The 21843-nt window shown below is 34.5% G+C and overlaps 1 protein-coding gene across 2 annotated transcripts in view; it reads left to right on the top strand.

Moving 5' to 3' along the window:
• The window catches only part of TMEM26 (transmembrane protein 26), a 45545-nt gene that overhangs the window by 21381 nt on the left and 2321 nt on the right, over positions 1-21843 (top strand). For both annotated transcript variants that reach the window (XM_027062080.2, XM_027062079.2), the window contains exons 3-5: positions 773-886; positions 2791-3011; positions 20040-20116. In XM_027062080.2, the coding sequence (XP_026917881.1) occupies positions 773-886; positions 2791-3011; positions 20040-20116 (412 nt within the window). The remainder of the gene's footprint in view (positions 1-772; positions 887-2790; positions 3012-20039; positions 20117-21843) is intronic.

The raw sequence follows: 21843 nt of genomic DNA, 5'->3' as shown, positions 1-21843 counted from the left end.
TATGGCAGCATATTTATAATAGACCAATTATGGAAGCAGCCCAAGTGTCCATTGATAAATGAATGGATAAAGAAGAGGTGGTATATATATTCAACGGAATATTATTCAGCCATATAAAAGACTGAAATCTTGCCATTTGCAATGACATGGATAAAGCTAGAGAGTATAATGCTAAGTGAAATAAGCGAGTCAGAGAAAGACAAATACCATATAATTTCACTCATATGTGGAATATAAGAAAAAAACAAATGATCAAAGGGGGGAAAAAAAGAGAGACAAAAGAAACAAACAAAAAAAACGGACAATTATAGAGAACAAACTGATGGTTACCAGAGAGGAGCTGGGGTGGGGGTGGGGGGTGAGTTAAATAGGTGATCAGGATTAAGGAGTGCACTTGAGATGAGCACTGGGTGATGTATGAAATTGTTAAATCACTATATTGTACACCTGAAACTAATATAACACTGTATGTGTATTAATTGGAATTAAAATTAAAACTTAAAACATTCTACAGCTCTGCACAATGAACTTGGAGCTTCTACATCCTCATAGACTTGTGGGAAAATAAAACATGTATAGTTGAGTCTGCTCTCATATTAATTGAAAAGTGGTTTTCTATCTCAAGACTATAATCTGATTTTTGGAAATGTTTATGCATGCTGTGTAAACTCCACATATCTACTCATAAATGCTTAAATAATTGAAGCCACTTGGAACTCTACCTATTGTGTTTTTTTTTTTTTTACATATTGCCTTTTTACAAAATTCTTAGCATTGCAGTAGCCAATCTGAAGGGATGTCACAAAATACCAGCAGCAAAGAAAACTTCAATCAAACTTTGATGTCAAGTGAACAAGCCAATGGAGCAGATGATCTCATTAAGACGGTGAGAGCTTTTTCCACTGTATTTTAAAGGATCTGGCAAATCACCTTTTCATTTGGTGAGAATAACATGCTCTACACCTTGCAGCTCATTCTTTCCTAAGGAAATTTGCCAATCATTTAATCATTTGCTCAGGATTTTGCAAAACAATTGTATTTTTATATTTATTAAACACATTTAACATGCATAATAGTCATATATATCTAATATACCTGTATATTAATAGGTATATTTAACTTGCAGCATTAAGTAACCTATAACACTTAGGTCAGACAATGTATGCACAAAGGGAGATACATATTTTTGGTAAAGGAATGATATAGTTAAAAGATTGGGATCTGTCCTGTATATATTTTAGGAGTTTACATTAATAAAATAGGGAAGATTTTCAGCCAAAATAGAATTACTTCTTTGTTCTTCACATGCCTGATATTTGTCAAACTAACCATGGCCTATTAGGAAATGATATATGGGAGAGACTCGAGGCCCAGGCCTGTACCAATGAGCCATGGTTTCAACAATAAGATAGATTATTGATTCTAAGAGATTTAATTCAGTTTAATTCATGGATTCTAAATCAAGCTCCAGTCACAGCTGACTGACATCACTTTGAAAAAATCACTTAATCTCTCTGTATCTCAGTTTTTCATCTGACAGTTGAAAGTATTAATATCTACCCCACTAGTATGCTTCCTATAAGAATTAAGTAGGATGTATGGGGCACTTGGGTGGCTCAGTCAGTTAAGTGTCTGACTTTGGCTCAGGTCATGATCTCGCGGTTCATGAGTTCAAGCCCTGCGTCAGACTCTGTGCTGCCAGCTCAGAACCTGGAGCCTGCTTCAGATTCTGTGTCTCCCTCTCTCTCTGCCCCTCTCCCACTCTCACTCTGTCCCTCTCTCTCTCAAAAATAAACATAAAAAAAATAATTGAGTAAGATGTATATGAAGTCTCATAGAAGAAATATGAAATAGTGTGTAAAGGCAAGATCACTATCTTCATGCGTGGCTTCAATCAGGTTAGCATCCTGCCTTGTCTTATCCGGCCTTTACCTGTACATCAGTAAGTAATTGAGAGGAGTAAATAGATTTGCACAAACATAGTCAAGTTACTTGTATAAATCAACTATCCAATCCACCGGAGACCAACATTCCTGGTCTTTAAAAGAGTATAGCCTCTGAGGGCCAGTGATATATTTTAAAACTGATTTAGAAGTTAAACGGGCAAGAGATATCATTCAGAAAACAAGAAAGGGGTGTAAATTTTTCTCAGAGTCCAAGATTAAAGGCAGAATAAAGTTTGGTTGCTAGCTTATAGATTTTTCAATTATGTTAAATGTTCAAAATAAAAATAGTAACTATAGTTAGTCTCTTTCTTTACATTTACGTAATTAATAAACATTATTATACATTCTCTCATTTGATGTAGCAGTGTTTTAGAGCAATAAAAAACAAGAGATTTGTACCATGTTAAAATATTCCCAGATTACTAAATTCAGACTTGAAATCTCTGAAAGAAAAATACAAGGATTTTTTTGTGATTTTAATATGGTATTTAAAAAGTTTTGCTATGTGTTGTGTCATACTTTGTTACAGAGAAAGTAAAATGAGAAGTGATCTTTAAAACGTCATCAGATTGGCTCTTTAAATACCAAATGTTACAATCCTACTAGCAAGTGTGAGGTTTAAATTACTTCTTATAAGGCTGCCCCATTTTAAGAACCATCTTAGCTTTATTTCTCCAGAGTCTTCAGTTGAAAGGAGCTTTATTTTCTTTAGTAAGTGAAGAATCATTTTTATGAAAATGACCTTCCACAAAAACTGTGGGTTGAAAGCCATGGTGAAGATGGCATCACTTTCCAAGGTGGCAGCTCATGGTCCTTCTCTCTGTATGACATTTCTGTTACACAGGCCAAAGTTTTTGTAAATAACTTATCTACAGTATGTGAAAAAGTTTGGACTTTGGGACTCCATCAGACATTCTTGCTAATGCTCATAATTGGAAGATGGCTTCTACCCATTGGAGGCGGGATCACTAGGGACCAGCTCTCTCAACTTCTCCTTATGTTTGTGGGAACAGCTGCTGACATACTGGAATTCACAAGTGAGACCCTGGAGGAACAAAATGTGAGGTAAGTAGGCCTGCAAGGTCAGGCCCTCATACGTGTCTATTCTTTTATTTACAGAAGAAATATAAGGATTTCCAGTCTATCATATGACCAGTGATACAATCATAGAATTTCCTGATGTTCAGGTCTAGGTACGAGCCCAGTTTATATATACATGAACTTCCTGCTAAGGAAAATGGGCAAATAATATTTCCTTTGGGTGAGAACAGAAAGGCTCTACATGTCTGCATGACCATAACTAACCTATGGGGCTGTGGTGATCAGAAAACCTAGAGGTAAAGTCACCATCCATAGCTCCTCTCTCATATTCTCAAATGTCCAGGAATGCCCCCAATCATAAAATTCTCTTCTAGAGCACAGCATAGCTACCGTTCCAGGAAATCACCTAGAAAAGACATAAGGAAATCTCTCCTCTACCCAGGTGAGAATTTATATTCCCTCGTGTGAGTGGAGAATGGGGCAGATTAGGTTGGGGTTTTGTTTTGTTTTGTTTTTTTTCACTAAATTTTATTTTTAGTCAGTTTTGTTCAAAGTGCCCAAAGGCTTTCTGGTGGAGATGCCTATAAATTAAAACTTATTGAGTTGGTACTTTTATTTTTGCCACAAGCAAATAAACTCAGAATCCATGATCACATCTGTTTATGGAACTACTTTCTTACCTTTAGGGATTTAAGTCTGAGTGCCTGTATGTACTTTCAGCTTGGGTTGTTTTGCACTATGCTATAAAAATAAATTGCAATGAAGCTGGCTTTTAATGCTACACTTTATGCTGTGTTTCTCAAATAACGAAACATAAAGCTGAGCAAAATGCACTAACTTACTGAGTAAACTTAATATCCCAATTATAGCACAAAGTATATCTGTAACCATAGGTTACCTGTATATAATCATTTCCTATTCCATTTGTACTGATTTTTCTTATACTTTATTAAGTACACATAGAATTTTAAAAAGAATTCAATTTAAATTGATCCATTGTCCTCAAAATGTTGATTTCAGTTTTGTATCTTTAATACCTTACATTTAGCCAGTGCTTTACATTGTATAACAAATTTTCAGATACTTTAGGACACTTATGACACAATGGGATTACAAGAAAAACATGAAAAAATCATGACCAAGCACATAAAAACAATAAGTAACTATATAGGCACAGTGACAGGGCCATAAAAATACAAATATGACTAGCCAAACTCTATAGAAATAAACACATACATGCTAAATATCTAGGGAGATGGGAGGGATATAGGGTAGGAAATGGAGTATTCAGGAGGAATATGTTTTGAAGGGCTGATAATAAAAATGCGAGAAATGGGCACCTGGGTGGCTCAGTCAGTTAAGTGTCTGAATCTTATTTTGGCTCAAGTCATGATCTCATGGGTTTGTGAGACCAAGCCCTGCATCTGGCTCCATGCTATCAGTCTGGAGCCTGCTTGGGGTTCTCTCTCTCCCTCTCTCTCTGTCCCTCTTCTGCTTGCATGTGTGCTCTCTCTCCCTCTCAAAACAAAGAAATAAATATTTTTTAAAATAAAATAAAAACGTAAGAAATGACTAACTCGGCTCTCTTAATGGTCTGTTTATTAGGTCCAACCAAAAATGACACCAAGGTGCCTTGAACAGATCAGTGTTTGCCAATAGATGTTAAATATTCAATAGGTTAGTCATTAAAATCTTAATTCCCCCAAAAAACTTTGAAAATCATGAGGTACTCATTCATTCATCAACTGTAGATTGATTATCTAGTGTGTACCAGGCAATGTGGTAGGTGGTTACTAAAGAGCAAATGGTGAGTAAGTAGTGAGAGAAATTCTGGACACACAGTCGTATCCCAATCCAGGTAATTTCAATTCAGCAAATTCTCCTGCCACCTACAAATTGATGTGACCATTTCAAAAACCTTTTTTTTTTCTTATTTTAAACTTGTATTATGTCATGAGAAGGGATCAAATAAAGTATGCCCTGGTTATTGTTTTAAATTTTTAATTTTTTTAATGTTTATTTATTTTTGACAGAGAGAGAGACAGAGCATGAGCAGGGGAGGGGCAGAGAGAGAGGGAGACACAGAATCCGAAGCAGGCTCCAGGCTCTGAGCTGTCAGCACAGAGCCCAACACGGGGCTTCAACTCACAGATCGCAAGATCATGACCTGAGCCGAAGTCAGACACAACCGACTGAACCACCCAGGCACCCCTGTTTTAAAATTTCTTTTAGGTTTCATGGTTTCAGACTGAAGTTTTTTTTATTTTTATTTATTTACCTTTTAAAATGTTTATTTATTTTGAAAGAAAGAGAGAGAGTACATGAGCAAGAGAAGGGCAGAAAGAGAGGGAGGGAGAGAATTCTAAGCAGGCTCTGCACTGGGCTCCATCCCATAAACTGTGAGAACATGACCTGAGCCGCAATCAAGAGTTGGATGCTTAACCGACTGAACCATCCAAGCTCCTCTCATTTTATTTTTGATATAACTACATGGTGTCAGTGACCTTCTGTAGTCTCCTCCCACGCGACTCCATCACTACTCAGACTCAGAAAGAATTTAGAATTTTTTCTCCCTCTTAAAACCCACCTTCTGAGTTTTGATTTTGTCACCAGTATCTTCTGTACTGCAAGGGTAGACACTGCAAATGTCATCTCTTCAGAGGAGAGACTTAAACCTCTCCCACTGGGGTATAGCCTTCCCCTTTGACCTTAAAAAAGACGATCATGAAAAATAAATTTAATGTGCTTATGAAAGATGTTCACGTGCAATAGTAAAGGAGGCTACTTCATTATAACCCACTTAGCATTACCTATTTTTATAACATTTTATTTTCTATTTTTATTTCATTCCATAATTTGGGCTGACAGATTTAGGAGAAGACCTTCAATAATGTGTACACCACGATGATATCTAGCTCTCTTCCCTGCATCCTGGCTAAATATCTCAAATTCAATTTTTTAAACTTAAATCAATTTCTTTCTGTATGCTCACTTTAAGTTCATTTGCCTAATAGTTATGAATTTACATGGACTTGTGAGATGCTGCAAATTTTTCTTAAGAGCTTAACTTTACACAGCATAAAATTCAACTATTCTAATTCGGTGGTTTGATATTTAGTAAATTTATTAATGTGTAACCATAAGCAGAATCTAGATTCCTTATAGCTGTTTGGAGTCAATTCTCACTCATTCCTACAGCGAACCCTAGGCAACCTCTGATATGCTTTCTTTCTGCACAGTGTCCTTTTCTAGAAATTTCATGTAAAAGGTATCATAAAATATGTAGTGTTTTGTGTGTAGCTTTTTCACCTAGAATGTTTCTAGGGTTCATTCACACTGTTTCATGTATTGGTAGTTAGCCGCTTTTTAATTGCTAAATAGTATTCCATGCATATACCACATTTTATTTATTCATTTAATAGTTGATATATGTGTGTACTGCTATTATCTTGCTATTAAGAATGAGATGGCTATGAACATACACTAAAATCCTTTGTATAGATCTTTTTTTATTTCTCTTGGGTATATACCTAGGAGTAGAATGACTGGGTTTATGTTAAGTACATGTTTAATTGTTTAAGAAACTACCAAACTGTTTTCTAAAGTGGCTGTATATTTTTGTATTCCATTTATTCTCATTTTCACCATTTTTTCAGTATTTTGATTATAAACATTCTGTTATGTTCTTGTGGTATCATATTACAGGGTTTTATTTATTTACTTTTTAGTTTCATTTTTAAATATAATTTATTGTCAAGTTAGCTAACATGCAGCGTATACAGTGTGCTCTTGGCTTTGGGAGTAGATTTCCATGATTCATCACTTACATGAAGCACCCAATGCTCATCCCAACAAGTGCCTTCCTCAATGCCCATCACCCATTTTCTTCACCCCTTCCATCCTCAGTTTGTTGTCTGTATTTAAAGGGCTCTTATGGTTTGCCTCCCTCTCTGTTTGTAACTATTTTTTTTCCTTCCCCCACAGTGCTCTGCTAAGTTTCTCAACTTCCACATATGAGTGAAAACATATGATATCTGTCTTTCTCTAACTGACTTATTTCACGTAGGATAATACCCTCCAGTTCCATCCATGTCATTGCAAATGGCAAGATTTCATTCTTTTTCATTGCCAAGTAGTATTGCATTTTATAAATATCCCACTTATTATTTATCCATTCACCAGTTGATGGACATTTGGGCTCTTCCCATAATTTTGCTATTGTTGATAGTGCTGCTATAAATATTCAGGTACATGTTCTCCCAGGAATCAGCACTCTATATTCTTTGGATAAATTCCTAGTAGTGCTATTGCTGGGTTGAAGGGCAGTTGTATCTTTAATTTTTTGAGGAACTTCCATACTGTTTTCCAGAGTGGCTAAACCAGTTTGCATTCCCACCAACAGTGCAAAAGAGTTCCCCTTTCTCCATCCTCACCAACATCTGTTCTTTCCTGAATTGATAATTTTAGCCACTCTGACCAGTGTGAGGTGATATCTCCATGTAGTTTTGATTTGTATTTCCCTGATGATGAGCCAATGTTGAGCATCTGGATGTCTTCTTTGGAAAGACATGTCTATTCATGCCTTTTGCTCATTTCTTCATTGGATTATTGGTTTTTTGGTGTTGAGTTTCGTAAGTGCTTTATAGATTTTGGATACTAACCCTCTACCCAATATGTCATTTGCAAATATCTTCTTCCATTCCGTTGGTTGTCTTTTAGTTTTGTTGATTGTTTCTTTTGCTGTGCAGAAGCTTCTTATCTTGAGAGGTCCCAATAGTTAATTTTTAATTTTGTTTCTCTTGCCTTCATAGACGTGTCAAGTAAGAATTTGCTATGCCTGAGGTAAAAGAGGTTGTTGCCTGTTTTCTCTTCTAGGATTTTGATGCTTTCCTGTCTCACATTTAGGCCTTTCATCCATTTTGAATTTATTTTTGTGTATGGTATAATAAAGTGGTCCAGTTTCATTCTTCTGCATGTTGCTGTCCAGTTCTCCTGGCACCATTTGCTAGAGACTGTTTCTTTTTTCCATTGTATACTCTTTCCTGCTTTGTTGAAGATTAGTTGGTCATACATTTGTGGGTCCATTTCTTTTTCTCTATTCTACTCCACTGTTCTATGTGTCTGTTTTTGTGCCAATACCATACTGTCTTTATGATTACAGTCTGTACTGGAGTACAGGCTAAAGTCCAGGATTGTGATGCCTCCAGCTTTGATTTTCTTTTTCAACATTACTTTGGCTATTTAGGGTCTTTTGTGGTTCCATGCAACATGTTGTAGGTTTCTAAAATTTATTTATTTATTTATTTATTTATTTATTTATTTATTTAGAGAGCAGGGGCAGGGCAGAGAGAAAGGGAGAGAGAGAACCCCAAGCAGGCTCCACACTGACAGCATGGAGGGCTCCATCTCACATACCATGAGATTGTGACCTGAGCTGAAATCAAGATTCAGAGGGTTAACAGACTGAGCCACCCAGATGCCCCCATATTATAGTTTTAATTTCTGTTTCCCTAATGACTAAACATGTTGAGCATCTGTCTATGTGCTAATTAGCTAATCCTATATTTTCCTTCAGTGAGATGTCTGTTCAAATTTTCATCCATTTTTTGTTCAATTAATTTTTTATTGTTGATTTGTAAGAGTTGTTTATATTATTTATATTTGGACACAAGTTCTTCTTTAGGTACATAAATGTAATTCCCCTCCCCCTCCGCAAGTATACAGCTTTCTTTTCATTTTTTGTCATTCAAAGACTATTTTTAAAAATTTTGATAATGTATCATATCAATTTTTTTATTTTAAGTAGTGCTTTGGGTGCCATATCTAGGAAATATTTTCCTCATCAAAACTGGAACTATTTCCATGTATAATAATCTGACTTAACTTTTTTGTGGTGTAATATAAGGATCTAAGTTTGTGTTCTGTCTTTTTGTTGTTGTTGTTTTTGGCACTGTACCAGAACATTATTTTGTCCTAGCTGAGACCAATTATGTCAGCACCATTTGTGGAAAAGACTTTCCCTACTAAATTGCCTTGATATCTTTGTCAAAAATCAACTGACCACATCTGTAAGAGTTTTCTTATATTTTCTATTGTGTTCTATTGCTCTATATTATCTATCCTTATGCCAATAACATACTATTGTGATACTGGAATTTTATGATAAGTTTGAAACTTGATGCTATAAGTCTTCTAACATTGTCCTTTTATAAAAAGTTTTTGGGTATTCTAGGTCCTCTGTATTTCCATTTAAGTTTGATGATCAGTTTGTCAAATTTTATAAAGTAATCCTGCTGGAGTTTTGATAAGGATTGTATTAAATCTAAGCATCAATTTGTGAAGAAAGGACATCTTAATATTAAGTCTTTTAATATGTAAACATGAATCATCTCATCATTTACTTAGATGTTCCTTAAATTTTCTTATCAATGTTTTGAAGTTTTCAATATATGGGTCTTATTATGCTTTTCCTTAAGCTTATTCTTAAGTATTTTATTCTTTTTGACAAAATTATTTTCTTAATTTCTTAATTTTTTTTAAATTTCTTAATTTCTTAATATGTAATATTGCTACTACATAAAAATACAATTGACTTTTTTTATTATGATCTGTACCCAGCAGCCATGAACTTGTTTATTAGTTTTGTAAATTCCTCAGGATTTTCTACATGTAAGTTAATGCCATTTGTAATTAAGATAGTTTTCATTCTTTCTAATCTGCATGACATTAATTTCTTTTTCTTGCTTTATTGCAGTGGCTAGAATTTCTAGTACAATGTTAAATAGAAGTATAAGAGTAGGCATTTCAAACACAAAGGATAAGCATTCTGTCTTTCACTATTAAGGATGTTGTTAGGTATAGGTTTTTCACAGATACACTTTATAGATGCCCTTGATCAGTTGGAGGGAATTCTTATTTATATCTAGGGTATTGAGAGTTGCTTGCTTGCTTGCTTGCTTTTTGTTCTTTCTTTCTTATGGACATTGAGTTTTGTTTATTGATTTTTCTATTTTTATTAAGAATATTATGTGATGGTGTTTTGCATTCTATAAATATGGTATATTACATTAACTAGTTTTCAGAAGATAAAACAACCTTGACGTCCTGAGTCAAGATAAGTCTCACTTGATTATAGTATATAATGGTTTCTAAGTATTGCTGTTATTTGTTTGCTAACATTTTGTTAATAATTTTTACAACTATGCCCATGAGCATATTGATATATAGTAATATTTTCTAATGATATATTTTTCTTGCTTTAGTATTAGGATAATACTGCACTCAGTGAATACCTCAGGAAGCATCCCTTCTTTCTTTATTTTCTGAAAGATTTTGTAAAGGATTGGTATTAATTTTTCTTTAAATATTTTAAAGGTTTTTCTATTGGGAAGATATTTTATTTCTAATATGTTTTTCTATTGGGAAGATATTTTATTTCTAATAGGTTTTTCTATTGGGAAGATATTTTGTTGCTAATTCAACATAATTATTTATAAGCCTATTCAGTTATTCTATTTATTCCTGAGTTAGTTTTGATTGCATTTTTTTCTTTCTAGGAATTTTCCCATTTAAATAAATTATCTAGTCTTTTATATAAAGTTGTCCATAAAATGATTTTCTTATACTTGTGTCCATTTCTATAGGGTCACTTATTATGCCCCCTTTTACATTCTGAATTGGTCATTTGTGTCTTCTGTGTTTTTACTTAGTCATATTTATCAATTTTGTTCATGTTCTAAAGTAACCAACTTTGGCTTCATTGATTTTTCTCTATTGTTATTTTGTTCTCCATTTCATTGATTTGTGCAGTGATGTTTAATTTTCCCTTCCTTCTGCTTGCTTTGGATTTAATTTGCTTTTTTTTTTCTAGTTTCTTAAGATGGAAGCTTATATTATTGATTTGAGATCTTTTTGCTTTTCTAACATGACATTCAAAGCTACAGAATTCCCTCAAACCACTGCTTTATGTGTATCCCATAAACTTTGATATCTTATCTTTTTATTTAATATGGTTCAAAATATTTTCCAATATCTCCTTCAATTTATCATTTGACCTATGGATTATTTAGAATGCAAGCTATTTAATTTCCATATGGAGATTGCCCAAATTTCCTTCTGTTGTTTTCTATTAATTCTGTTGTAGTCTTTAAATTATTTTGATCCTTTAAATTGATTGAGGCTTATTTTATGGCCTAGCATATAGCTTATCCTGGAGAACGTGCTATATGTATTTGAAACGAATGTATATTTACAGGTTGTTTGCTTGAGTTTTCTGTAAATGTCAGTTGTGTCAAGTTGGTTATTAGGTTATTTAATTCTTCTATATCCTTACTGATTGTCTATTTGTTCTATAAATTATTGAGAATGGGACATTGAAATCCTCAGCTCTAATTACTGAATTGTCTATTTCCTTTTTCAATACTTTTTCATATCATCTCTTATGATATGGGATGTCTTTTCCCATCCTTGTACTTTCAAACCCTTTGTATCTTTATAGCTACACGGTGTCCCTTATAGACTAAATATAATTGGATTTGCATCTTTTGTCCCAGTCAATCTTAGTCTTTTTTTTTAAAGTTTATTTATTTTTGAGAGTGAGAGAGTGAGAGAGCACAAGCTGGGGAGGGACAGAGAGAGAGGGAGACACAGAATCAGAAGCAGCCTCTAAAGCTGTCAGCACAGAGCCCCACATAGGGCTCAACCAATGAACGACGAGATCATGATCTGAGCAGAAATCAGACACCTAACCGACTGAGCCACCTAGGCGTCCCATTCTTTGTCTTTTAATTGGAGTGTATATTAGTTTCCCAGGGCTGCCATAACAAAATACCACTAACTGAAAGTCTTAAAACAACAGAATTTATTTTCTTACAGTCCTCAAGCAGAAAGTCCAAATCAAACTGTTGGCAAGGTTGGTTTCTACTGGAGGCTCTGAGGGAGAATCTGTTTGGTGCCTCTTTCCTGGATTCTGGTGGTTGCTGGCAATTCTTGGTGTCCCTTGGCTTGTAGACATAATCACTCCAATCTCTGCCTCTGTCTTCACATGGCATTCTCCCCAGTGTTTCTTTCAGTGTTTCCACATATTCCCCTCCTTACATGGACACCAGTCATTGGGTTAAGACTCACATTAATTTAATATGACCTCATCTTGACTTGATTATATCTGCAAAGACTATTTCCAAATAAGATTACATTCTGAAGTTTGTATACATGAAATTTGGGTAGACATCATTCAACTTATTACAGTGTGTTTTTTCCATTCATATGGAATGTAATGATTGATTTGGTTGATTTTTGTCTGCCATTTTGCTATTTGGTTTTTCTTTCCTAGGTCTTTTTTATTCCCGTGTTTATTCCTATGTTACTCATTTACTAGTTAAAAATTTTTAATAAACAATTTTAATTGATTTTTTGTATTATTACTGGTTACTTTAGAGATTACAATATATGTTTTAAATCTTCACATTCTATTATAAGTCAACAGCTCCATTTATTCCCCCTATTTTTTACTATTATTGTCATATATATTACATCTTTGTATGTTATAAACCAAATAATACAGTTTTATAATTATTATTTTATAGACTTTAATTTTTTTAAAGAAATTAGAAGAAAAGATATCCACACATTTATGTGTTCTCTTATATTTGCCTACAATTTGAAGATGCTCTTTATTCCTTCTTGTGGATGTGCGTTACTGTCTGGTATCATTTACTTTCAACCTGAAAGACTTCCTTTATTGTTTCTTCTAAGGCAAATCTGCTACCAACAAATTCTCCCAATCTTTGTCCAGAAATGTGTTTATTTTGCCTTCATGTTTCAAAAATAGTTTTGTTGTATAGAGAATTCATGGTTGTCAATTTTTACTTCAGCATTTTATTTATTTATGTATTTATTTAAAATTTTTAATGTTTATTTTTGGGAGTGAGAGAGAGAATGAGTGGGGAGGGGAAGAGAGAGAGGAAGACAGAGGTTCTGAAGCAGGCTCTGCACTAATGGCAGAGGGCCCAATGCACGACTCGAACTCATAAACTGCGAGATCATGACCTGAGCTGAAGTTGGACACTTAACCCAAAGAGTCACCCAGGTGCCCGTCAGCATTTTAAATATACCATTCCACTGTTTCTTCATTATATCTGATGAGATGTTAACCATTGCTTTGGTGTTACCCAGTACAACTTGCTGTTTTCAAGATTTTCTCTTTCTCTTTGACTTTCATTCATTTTACTGTGATGTATGTAGGTATGGTTCTCTTTGTCTTTATTACTACAACATTTTTTATTTTGGATCTGTAAATTAATTTTTTTTCCTCAAATTTAGGAACTTTCAGCCATCATCTTTCAAACATGTTTTGTTTCATTCTCTCTTCCTCCTTCTGAGACTCCTATCACAAATAAGTATGTTTAAGTGTGGTCCATAGGTTTCTGAGACTGTTATTTTTTCCCATCTGTTTTACTCTCTTTTTTTCAAATTGGATAGTTTTCATTGATTTATCTTCCACATCACTGGTTCTTTCTTTCATCATCTTAAATCTATATGTACAGTCAAATTATATAGTTTACCTAGTGAATTTTTCATTTTGGGCCCCCTAGTTTGAACTATAGAATTTCTATTTAATTCTTTTTACAGCTTATACTCCTTTATCTGTTGAATCACTGTCATCACACTTTCTTTAATTCATGGAACATAGTTTTATTTTATTCTTTGAACATATTTATAATAGTTACTTTGATGTCTTTGTCTGCTAATTCCAACACCTAGACCCCAATTTCTTTTTTTTTTTCATGTTCATTTACTTATTTTCAGGGTGAAAGGGTGGGGGTGGGGAGAGAGGGAGAGAGAATCCCAAGCAGGCTCTGTGTTGTTAGCACAGAGCCTGACAAGGGGCTCAATCCCATAAACAGTGAGATCATGACCTGAGACAAATCCCATAAACAGTGAGATCAGACCTGAGTCTGCATGCTTAACAGACTGAGCCACCCAGGCACCCTTCTAGACTTCAATTTCTACTGATTTTTTTTTCCTGAGTATAGATTACACATTACTGTTTCTTTGCATGTTTTACATTTTTGGTGGTAACTGGACATTTTAAATTATATTTTGTACCAAATCTTATCCCGACTCTTCCCTTTTAACTCAGGCTTCTTATTTTTTGTTGTCTGAATAAATTGCCTGAACTTAATCTAAGGACTCTCTCTTCCATTGGATTGTAGCCACTGATGTCTCTGCTCTTTTTTTTTTTTTAACTCCTTCTTCTATTTATCTGTCTTTAGCATGGCTTATTAGGGTTATACCTACTCTAATCAGCCAATGATTTGGACAGGATCTGTGATCAAACACATCAAGCCATTATGACCTCCACCCTCTGCCAATGGATATGTATGTGTGTTGGATAGCACATTTAAATTCAGAAAGTTTTCATATATATTCAGCTTTTAATTCCCCTGGGTTTTCTTGGATCTTCCTGGCACATGTCTGGCATACAGAGACCTTATCTAGCCCTTCTAAGGCTCTTATTTTCAAAATTTCTCCATTAAAATTCAAGTTAGTCTGCCAGTCACCCCAACTGAGATTGCAACCTCAGAGTAGCAAGGCTGTAGGTTTTCTCATTCATTTCCAACTAAGTTCATTACTCTTACTGACCACACCTCTAAGCATAAGATTTCACAAATCACTCCAAGCCAAGTCAGCACACTGTGACCATGAGGGACCTCTGGTTTTCATTGTCAAGACCTCTCTGGTAAAACTACTATTCTGACTGACCAAGACACCATTGACATTCCCCTCCTTTTGACTAAACTTTAAAAAGGTCTGTTGTTGAGTATATACTTCTGGCCTTCCTTTCCTTACAGCATTTACTTTAGAAAACTTGCAATTATCAATTCTTTCTCTGCTCCTTTGAGATTAAGTCTTCTCCTAGCTTCTTTCGTGTTTTACTATCCAGGAGTATCTTTGTAATGGATGTAGAAGATGTCCCTTTGAAATGTGATCATCAAAAAAGATAGCACCCCTATCTCTTGGTCTCTTTGGGGTGTTAGAAGCCTAACTTGGTTAGAAGTTAGAAATCAGTTTTGTTAGTAGCCAATTAGCAAACACAAATAGTCTAATCATGTTGACCAATCTCCCCTTCTAATGTCCTCTAGTACTTTTGCACTAACGCGCATCAGTGCTTAAAATCTCTCTTGCCTTTTGTTTCAGTAGGGGTGAACTCAATATTTCTCTCTTATTTCAACAGAGTTGAATAAAGTCTTCCTCGCCTGTTTAACTCTGTCTAGTGCAATTTTTCATTGATATAGCCAAGCTGGAGGGGTGTGAAAATCCATGGACAAGAATACCTCAAACTCCCACTATTCTTAACCAAAGCTCCACCAGTTTTTCATAAATAAATGCTACTCAATTTCTGGTTTGCCTTTGGTTGATTTCCAGAGATCTGAAGTGGTTGTTTTTGACAATTTGTCTAGTATGTATGTTTGTTGTAGAGAGGTTTTGCTGACCTTTTCATTCTGCTATAGCCATCCTCCAACATTTTTAACAATTCTGAATTTCAATATCATTGCCAGGAAGAGTTAACTGGTTATTCACACATTTAGAAGTAATCTTTAATGTACAGTCTTTTTTTTGAACACAGATCATTTTTAAAGAGAAAAATTCTATTCTCATAACATTATAGTTATTTCACTATATTTGACCACACAAAGGAGAATTTTCCTATTTTTGCACTGTGTTTTCTGTCCATTTAGCTCCTTTTGCTTGGTAAAATATTTTTTCTGGGCTAGGTTAATACTTAATTTTCTCACCTTATTTTTCTCTCTCTCCTTTATTTTTTTTTCTTTTTCTGAAGAGGTTTGTTGGATGCTTTTCTAAAAACTAGGTGAATTCTATCCATTGATCTCTTATCTACAGGAACATTTACACTTCCAAAAAGAAATCGTTAAGCAAATTAGCAATGTATGACTCTGTTTTTACTTTTCATCCAGTAGATTTGGTGCACTGATCTACCAAATTCCAGTCTTTTATCCCCCTAACTTTCCAGGTGGAGAAATGATACTCACATCTATAATTATATTTGTCAAGATCTTTTGTCTCTTCATGAATAGAGTTCAGTGTCTGCTTACAAGCTTCTCAGTTGACATTTATGAAGACATTACACATGAGAAAATGAGGTGAGACAATTAGGGGAGACAGTTAGACAATGGAGATGATGTTGGATAAATTCACTCCAAAATTCCTTTACAAATTTTGAGTGATTGCCATTTAAACTCAATGATTTATTTACTTTCCTTTTAACCTTTCTGAGTAACTTTTACTATCTGACTTAATACAAATTTATCTGCTTCAAAATTTTTCTGGCCATTTTTTCCAAAGTTATTTTTGATAAATTTACTAATATGTTTCTCAACACTCACATTTCCCCATATTTTGTGTATACTCAGATACTTGTATATGCAAGATATATGTTTATTATTGTAAGGTTAGAATTTGGCTTACATAGGGTGAGGATTTATTTATTATTTATCCCTAGTTTGTGAAATGATAGAATTAAAATACAGAGTTTAAGAAATATGTTCAACATAATAAAAATACTACTGCTACCATTGCTGTTACTGCTGTTGATACTACTGCTACTACTACTGCTAGTACTACTATTACTACTACTGCTGCTACTGCTACTACTACTGCTAGTACTACTAGTACTACTACTACTACGGCTACTATTACTGCTAGTACTACTGCTACTACCGCTACTGCTACTGCTGCTGCTACTGCTACTACTACTGCTAATATTACTACTACTACTACTACTAGATAATGTTTATTTACTCTTGCTGTGATCCAAGTACTGTTTTAAGGGTTTTAATTGTGATAAGTTAGTCTTTACAATAGACTATGAGGGGGATACTATCATTATCACCATTTATAAGCTGAACTGTGGCAGGCGAGAGAAGTTGAGAAAGTCTCAAGGTTATAAGATAATAAAAAATAAAAAAATAATACCTGCATAATTAGTCTGTTTCAAGTGCTGTTCTAAGAGCTTTACATGTTTAACATATTTTAACAACATACTTAATGAAATTATGCTGTAAAATCCAGTAGTTATTATTATTGTTATCTTCATATTGAAGACAGGTAAACTAAAGCATATAGATGTGAAATTACTTGTTCATGTTCATGTAGTCAGTAAATATTCTGGGATTGGAGGCCCACATCCTATCTCTCTAGTGAGGGCTGGAGCTGGTGTTTGAACTCCAGCAACCCAACACCAGACCTCATGCTTCACCATTGCTTTCTGCTGTCTGGCAGACAAATTGCACATGAGTTTTTGGTAGAATTATTGAAGTTCGGGATTAGAAGAAACTTCAAAAGTCATCGTCTATTGAACAATCTATTTTACATCTGTTGCAAAATCCTCTCCAGAATTTTTTCTCAACAAGTTTTTGTCCAGACTTTCTTTGAAAATCTTCACTAATAGAGAATATACTAACCCCAGGCCATCTCATTCCATTTTGACTTGATATTATTAGAAAGTACTTTTCTCTATTGTGATAAAATTTGGATTCTTATAGGTGCCACTAAAATCCTTTGAATCTGAATTGGCCCTCTGAAGTCACAAGAAATGTTTAATTCCTTTTCTGCATGATAGCCTTTAAGTATATGAAATAAAGTTTTTAGGGACTCTTGTCTTGTTTTTCGTTTCTTGAACTATGCCACATAGAACATGGCTCTAAGATCTCTCACCATCCTAGTCTCTCTCCTTTGGACCAAAAACTTTATAAACTTTCCTCCTAAACCATGAAGCACAATACCTAATATTTCAGATATATTCTGAACATTATAGAATATAGCAGGCTAAAACTTTCTGTTTCCTTTATGTAAATAAGTTTAGCACAATGGTTAAAAGGGTGGATGCTGAAACCAGCTGTCTAGTTTTGATTTCTGCTTCCAACACTTATAACCACATTACTTTGGACAAGTTTCAACAATTCTGTGCCTCAGTTTCCTCACTGGTCTAATAGGGATAAGTGTAACTATTTTGTAGAATTGATATGAGTGTGACCCTTAGAAACCCTTAGAAAGCTTCCTGAAATAGTATGAGCTTCAGAAACTGTGGGCAAAATTATTTAAAACTTCAGGAACTTATTGGAGGTCTCTTATATATAGACATTGACATTGCAAAGATGGAAAAGTTATAGACTCCATTCCCTAGGTATCTCCACTTAAAATTCTAGACTTTATACTTCTTATGAAGAGACCTATGATTGCATTTGATCTTGGAAAATCATCAATAATGTCACACTGTGGACTTATAATTAGATAATAGTAAGGGAAAATCCTTGAGCTTTCTTTATGGTGGCTGCTGTGAAATGGTATCTCTTCTATCCTATTCTAGGTCATCCAGTTACAACTTGACAAGATCTTTTAGGATCCTGATCGTGTCTTCTGGGGAAATGGTTTCCCATCCAACCTCCATGTTTTATGTGTATATGAGAAGCCTTCCATCAATGTGCAACCAAGTCATTGGTGAAATGTGAAGTAGAACAGAATCAAAGACAGAGCCTGCAGCAACCCTCAGAGAGCTCCCTTTGGAGAGTCATTTACAGAGTTAGAAATCCACCTAATTGTGCTCACACCCAGAACATTTCTTAATCTTGTTAATAAGAACACTGTGGGAGGCTTTTTTTACAAGCCTTATTTAAACCCAAATGTCTGATATTGATTTATTTATCATTACTTCTTTGGTAATCCTAACTCTATTGAAGAGAGAAAGAGAGAGAATGATCTTAGTATTTACTGAGTGCAATTGTTCTCAAGGAAGCTGTGCTAATTCCTAGTAATTACTGTCTTCCATAAGGGCTTTCAGAAATCTTCTAAATAATCACTTATATAACCTAACTAGGGATTAATAGTAAATGTGCCTTTTGTATTTTAAGATACACTTCTGCTTCATTTTGAAAATTAAGACTTTATTATTTTTTTTGTCTCCACCCTTGTCTCTGCCATTAACTGCCAAGATAATGATGGCTCATAGTTTTTGAGATCTAATTTTTCAGGGCCTCAATACTTGAAGCATTTAAAGATATCTTTTACAATCACCTCATTTCTTTTGGTTTCAACTACTCTTCCCTGATGCCTTTCTATTCCTCTCCAACATTAAAATCCCTCCTGACAGAGAAGTTGGCAATCAAATCTGCTATAATACCACTAATCTCAAATTGATAACTTCCTTTGTATTTTCACTAAAAAAAATCGACTTTGACATTTCTATAGTATCCTTTGTATTTTTATAACATCTATTCTTTCTGACTTCAGTATTCAAGACCATTCTTTTAGGTCGATGACATTTGTATATTTGCCAAGTATGGATCCTTCTTCTGTACATTCAACAATTCCTTCCACAAATATTTGTTGAGAGTCTATTATTTTCCAGTCACTGTTCTAGGCCCTGGGGATACAATAGTGAAAGAAACTCTCATATTCCTTGACTTACATATTCTAGTGTAAATTTTTGATTATTGGATTTATCTTTCCGCTTTTTTCTGACCTGAAGATACTTTTCTTTTATATGCTGAGCTTTTCATTGTTGAGCATCATCCAGTCCTTTTGAGATATATTTTTAAGTTAGAGTCTCATGATCTTACCAAAAAAGTTCTCACTTTTTCTTGAGAATTCTTGAAATCAGCCCTCTGAATTTGTGAGTCAATGTCTAACATTATTCTTAGCATTTATCTCCAATAATGTTTCCATGATTTTGTAAAACTAAAGACAACAATATGGGACAAAGAGGCTTTGCCATAATTTACACAGATGTTGGCACATGTGGGAGTTGGATTTTAAGTGTCAGTTTTGCTTTGTGTGTTTTATTTTTTTTTTTTACTTCCTCATTATTCCATTATAATCATGCATGGAGTTTCATGGGTTTCTTATATCACCAAGATGTTTTGACAAGTCTCAAGAGGTTTATTAGTGCATACTCAAATATGAAAAAAAGATAAATTATTTCTTAAAAAATGATCATATTTTTATTACTAATTTAAAATTATGTCTTCATTTTAGGAATAGCCCTGCCCTAGTCTATGCCATCCTTGTTATATGGACCTGGAGCATGCTGCAGTTTCCACTTGACCTGGCAGGTGAATGTCTTGATGTTTGCTCAAAGAAACAGAAAATGATTAACTCTTGATTAAAAACTGTAATAAAGCTAAGGAGGCATCTGAGAGGATTATCATTTTAATCATTTTGATATCCCAATGTTAATTCCAGTTCAGTTTAGAAGAAAAGTCAACTGAAACTCAGGAAATACACTAGTGGATCCACCCTGTTACGTGGTGAGCGGGAGATAACTGAACGTTAGCAGAGCACAGGTTTACATTCTCTTCAAAAGTGGTTCTATCATGTATGAGTTGGAAAATCTCCCTCAAGTTAGTTAAGACATCTGTGCCTCAGTTTCTCACTGATGAAATGGGGCTGATAATCATAGTAGCTAGGATTGAAGGTTCTTGTGATGACTAAATAAGGGATGGTTTGTAAAATGCTTAGCGCATTTGCTGGAATATAAATATTCCTTCTTGATATTTAGGAGCTCATTTTTGTCCCTTTGTCAGAACATCACAAGGGAGTAAGAGCAGTTCTGGGGTCTCATGGAAAATTAAAATTCTTCTTAGAAGTAGTCCTTGGAATTCCATTGGCCTTATTTTAATAAATACATAAACTCCTGAGACTTTGCAAGAAGAAACTGTTTTCTAAGCATATCATACTAACCTAGAGTTGCATTGTCCAATATGGTACCTGCTAGCTACATGTGGCTATTGAAATTTAAATGAAAATTGATTAAAATTAAACAAAATCCAAAGTTCGGTTCCTCAATCACACTAGCCTCATTTCAAGTGCTCCACTGCCACATGTGGCTGCTGTGGTAGGCAGTGGATTAGGCAGAACATTTTTACCATCACAGAAGTTTCAATTGGACAGCATTGATCTGGAGTCATCCCTTAACTTCTAGGAAGGATCCCTGGAATTCTGACTTGAGAATTCTCCAGGATGCCACTTTACTCTGAAGAAATTCTAGGATTTAGTAATTACATTTTCCTTAAACCTAACTTCTTTTTTATGGCACCTTGCCCACTGGCATCAGGATTAGAATTAATCTAGAATAGGGATTTTTAATCTTCTCTGCATCTTTTTTTGGCTTATGTTAATAGGCCCAGAACTTTCAGAGGTAATTTTAGAATTTAGCAACCACTTTATGAAACAAAATTGTCACCAGAGTAGATGGAAAGAATGACTGTGGCTTTTTAAAAATACCCCAAATCTCATTACTAATTAATAATTACAAACAAATTTTTGCCAGTAACACACATCACACACACACACACACACACACACACACACACACACATTTTGTCATAATGTGCCAGTCTATACTTATTGATCAGGTGGTGTCTCCCAACAGAATATAAGGTACCATCACTTTAGATGTTGAATAACAGTCTTAGGAGGTCCCTTCAGAACCATTTCCTGACCCTAACTTCTTAGGAGAGGCCACTACTGATCTTATGTTGGTTTTTCTTTTGTCATTCACTCTGCTGATCCTCACCCTCCCCTATCTTGTGGTTTATAGACTTGCTAAGAAAATTTTTATTTGGGAAAGAAATTCTGTAAACTTTCGGGGGTGATAATGTTATGCAGCTGTTTGAAAAACAAAGACCAAATGTTACTTCTGACTAAATCACTATTGTATTTTCCAACAAACAGTACATTATGTTCACCCATATCAAAGCAGCTTCATAATATTTGCAGGCTCCAGTAGACGAAGGCATTCTTTGTTTGAAAATTCCAAATGGAAGGCTTCATTATTATA

This window comes from Acinonyx jubatus, chromosome D2 (genome assembly GCF_027475565.1).
Source record: "Acinonyx jubatus isolate Ajub_Pintada_27869175 chromosome D2, VMU_Ajub_asm_v1.0, whole genome shotgun sequence".
Taxonomy (NCBI): domain Eukaryota; kingdom Metazoa; phylum Chordata; class Mammalia; order Carnivora; family Felidae; genus Acinonyx; species Acinonyx jubatus.
Note: the sequence above shows the minus strand (reverse complement) of the source record. Positions and strands in the feature narration are given on the sequence as shown.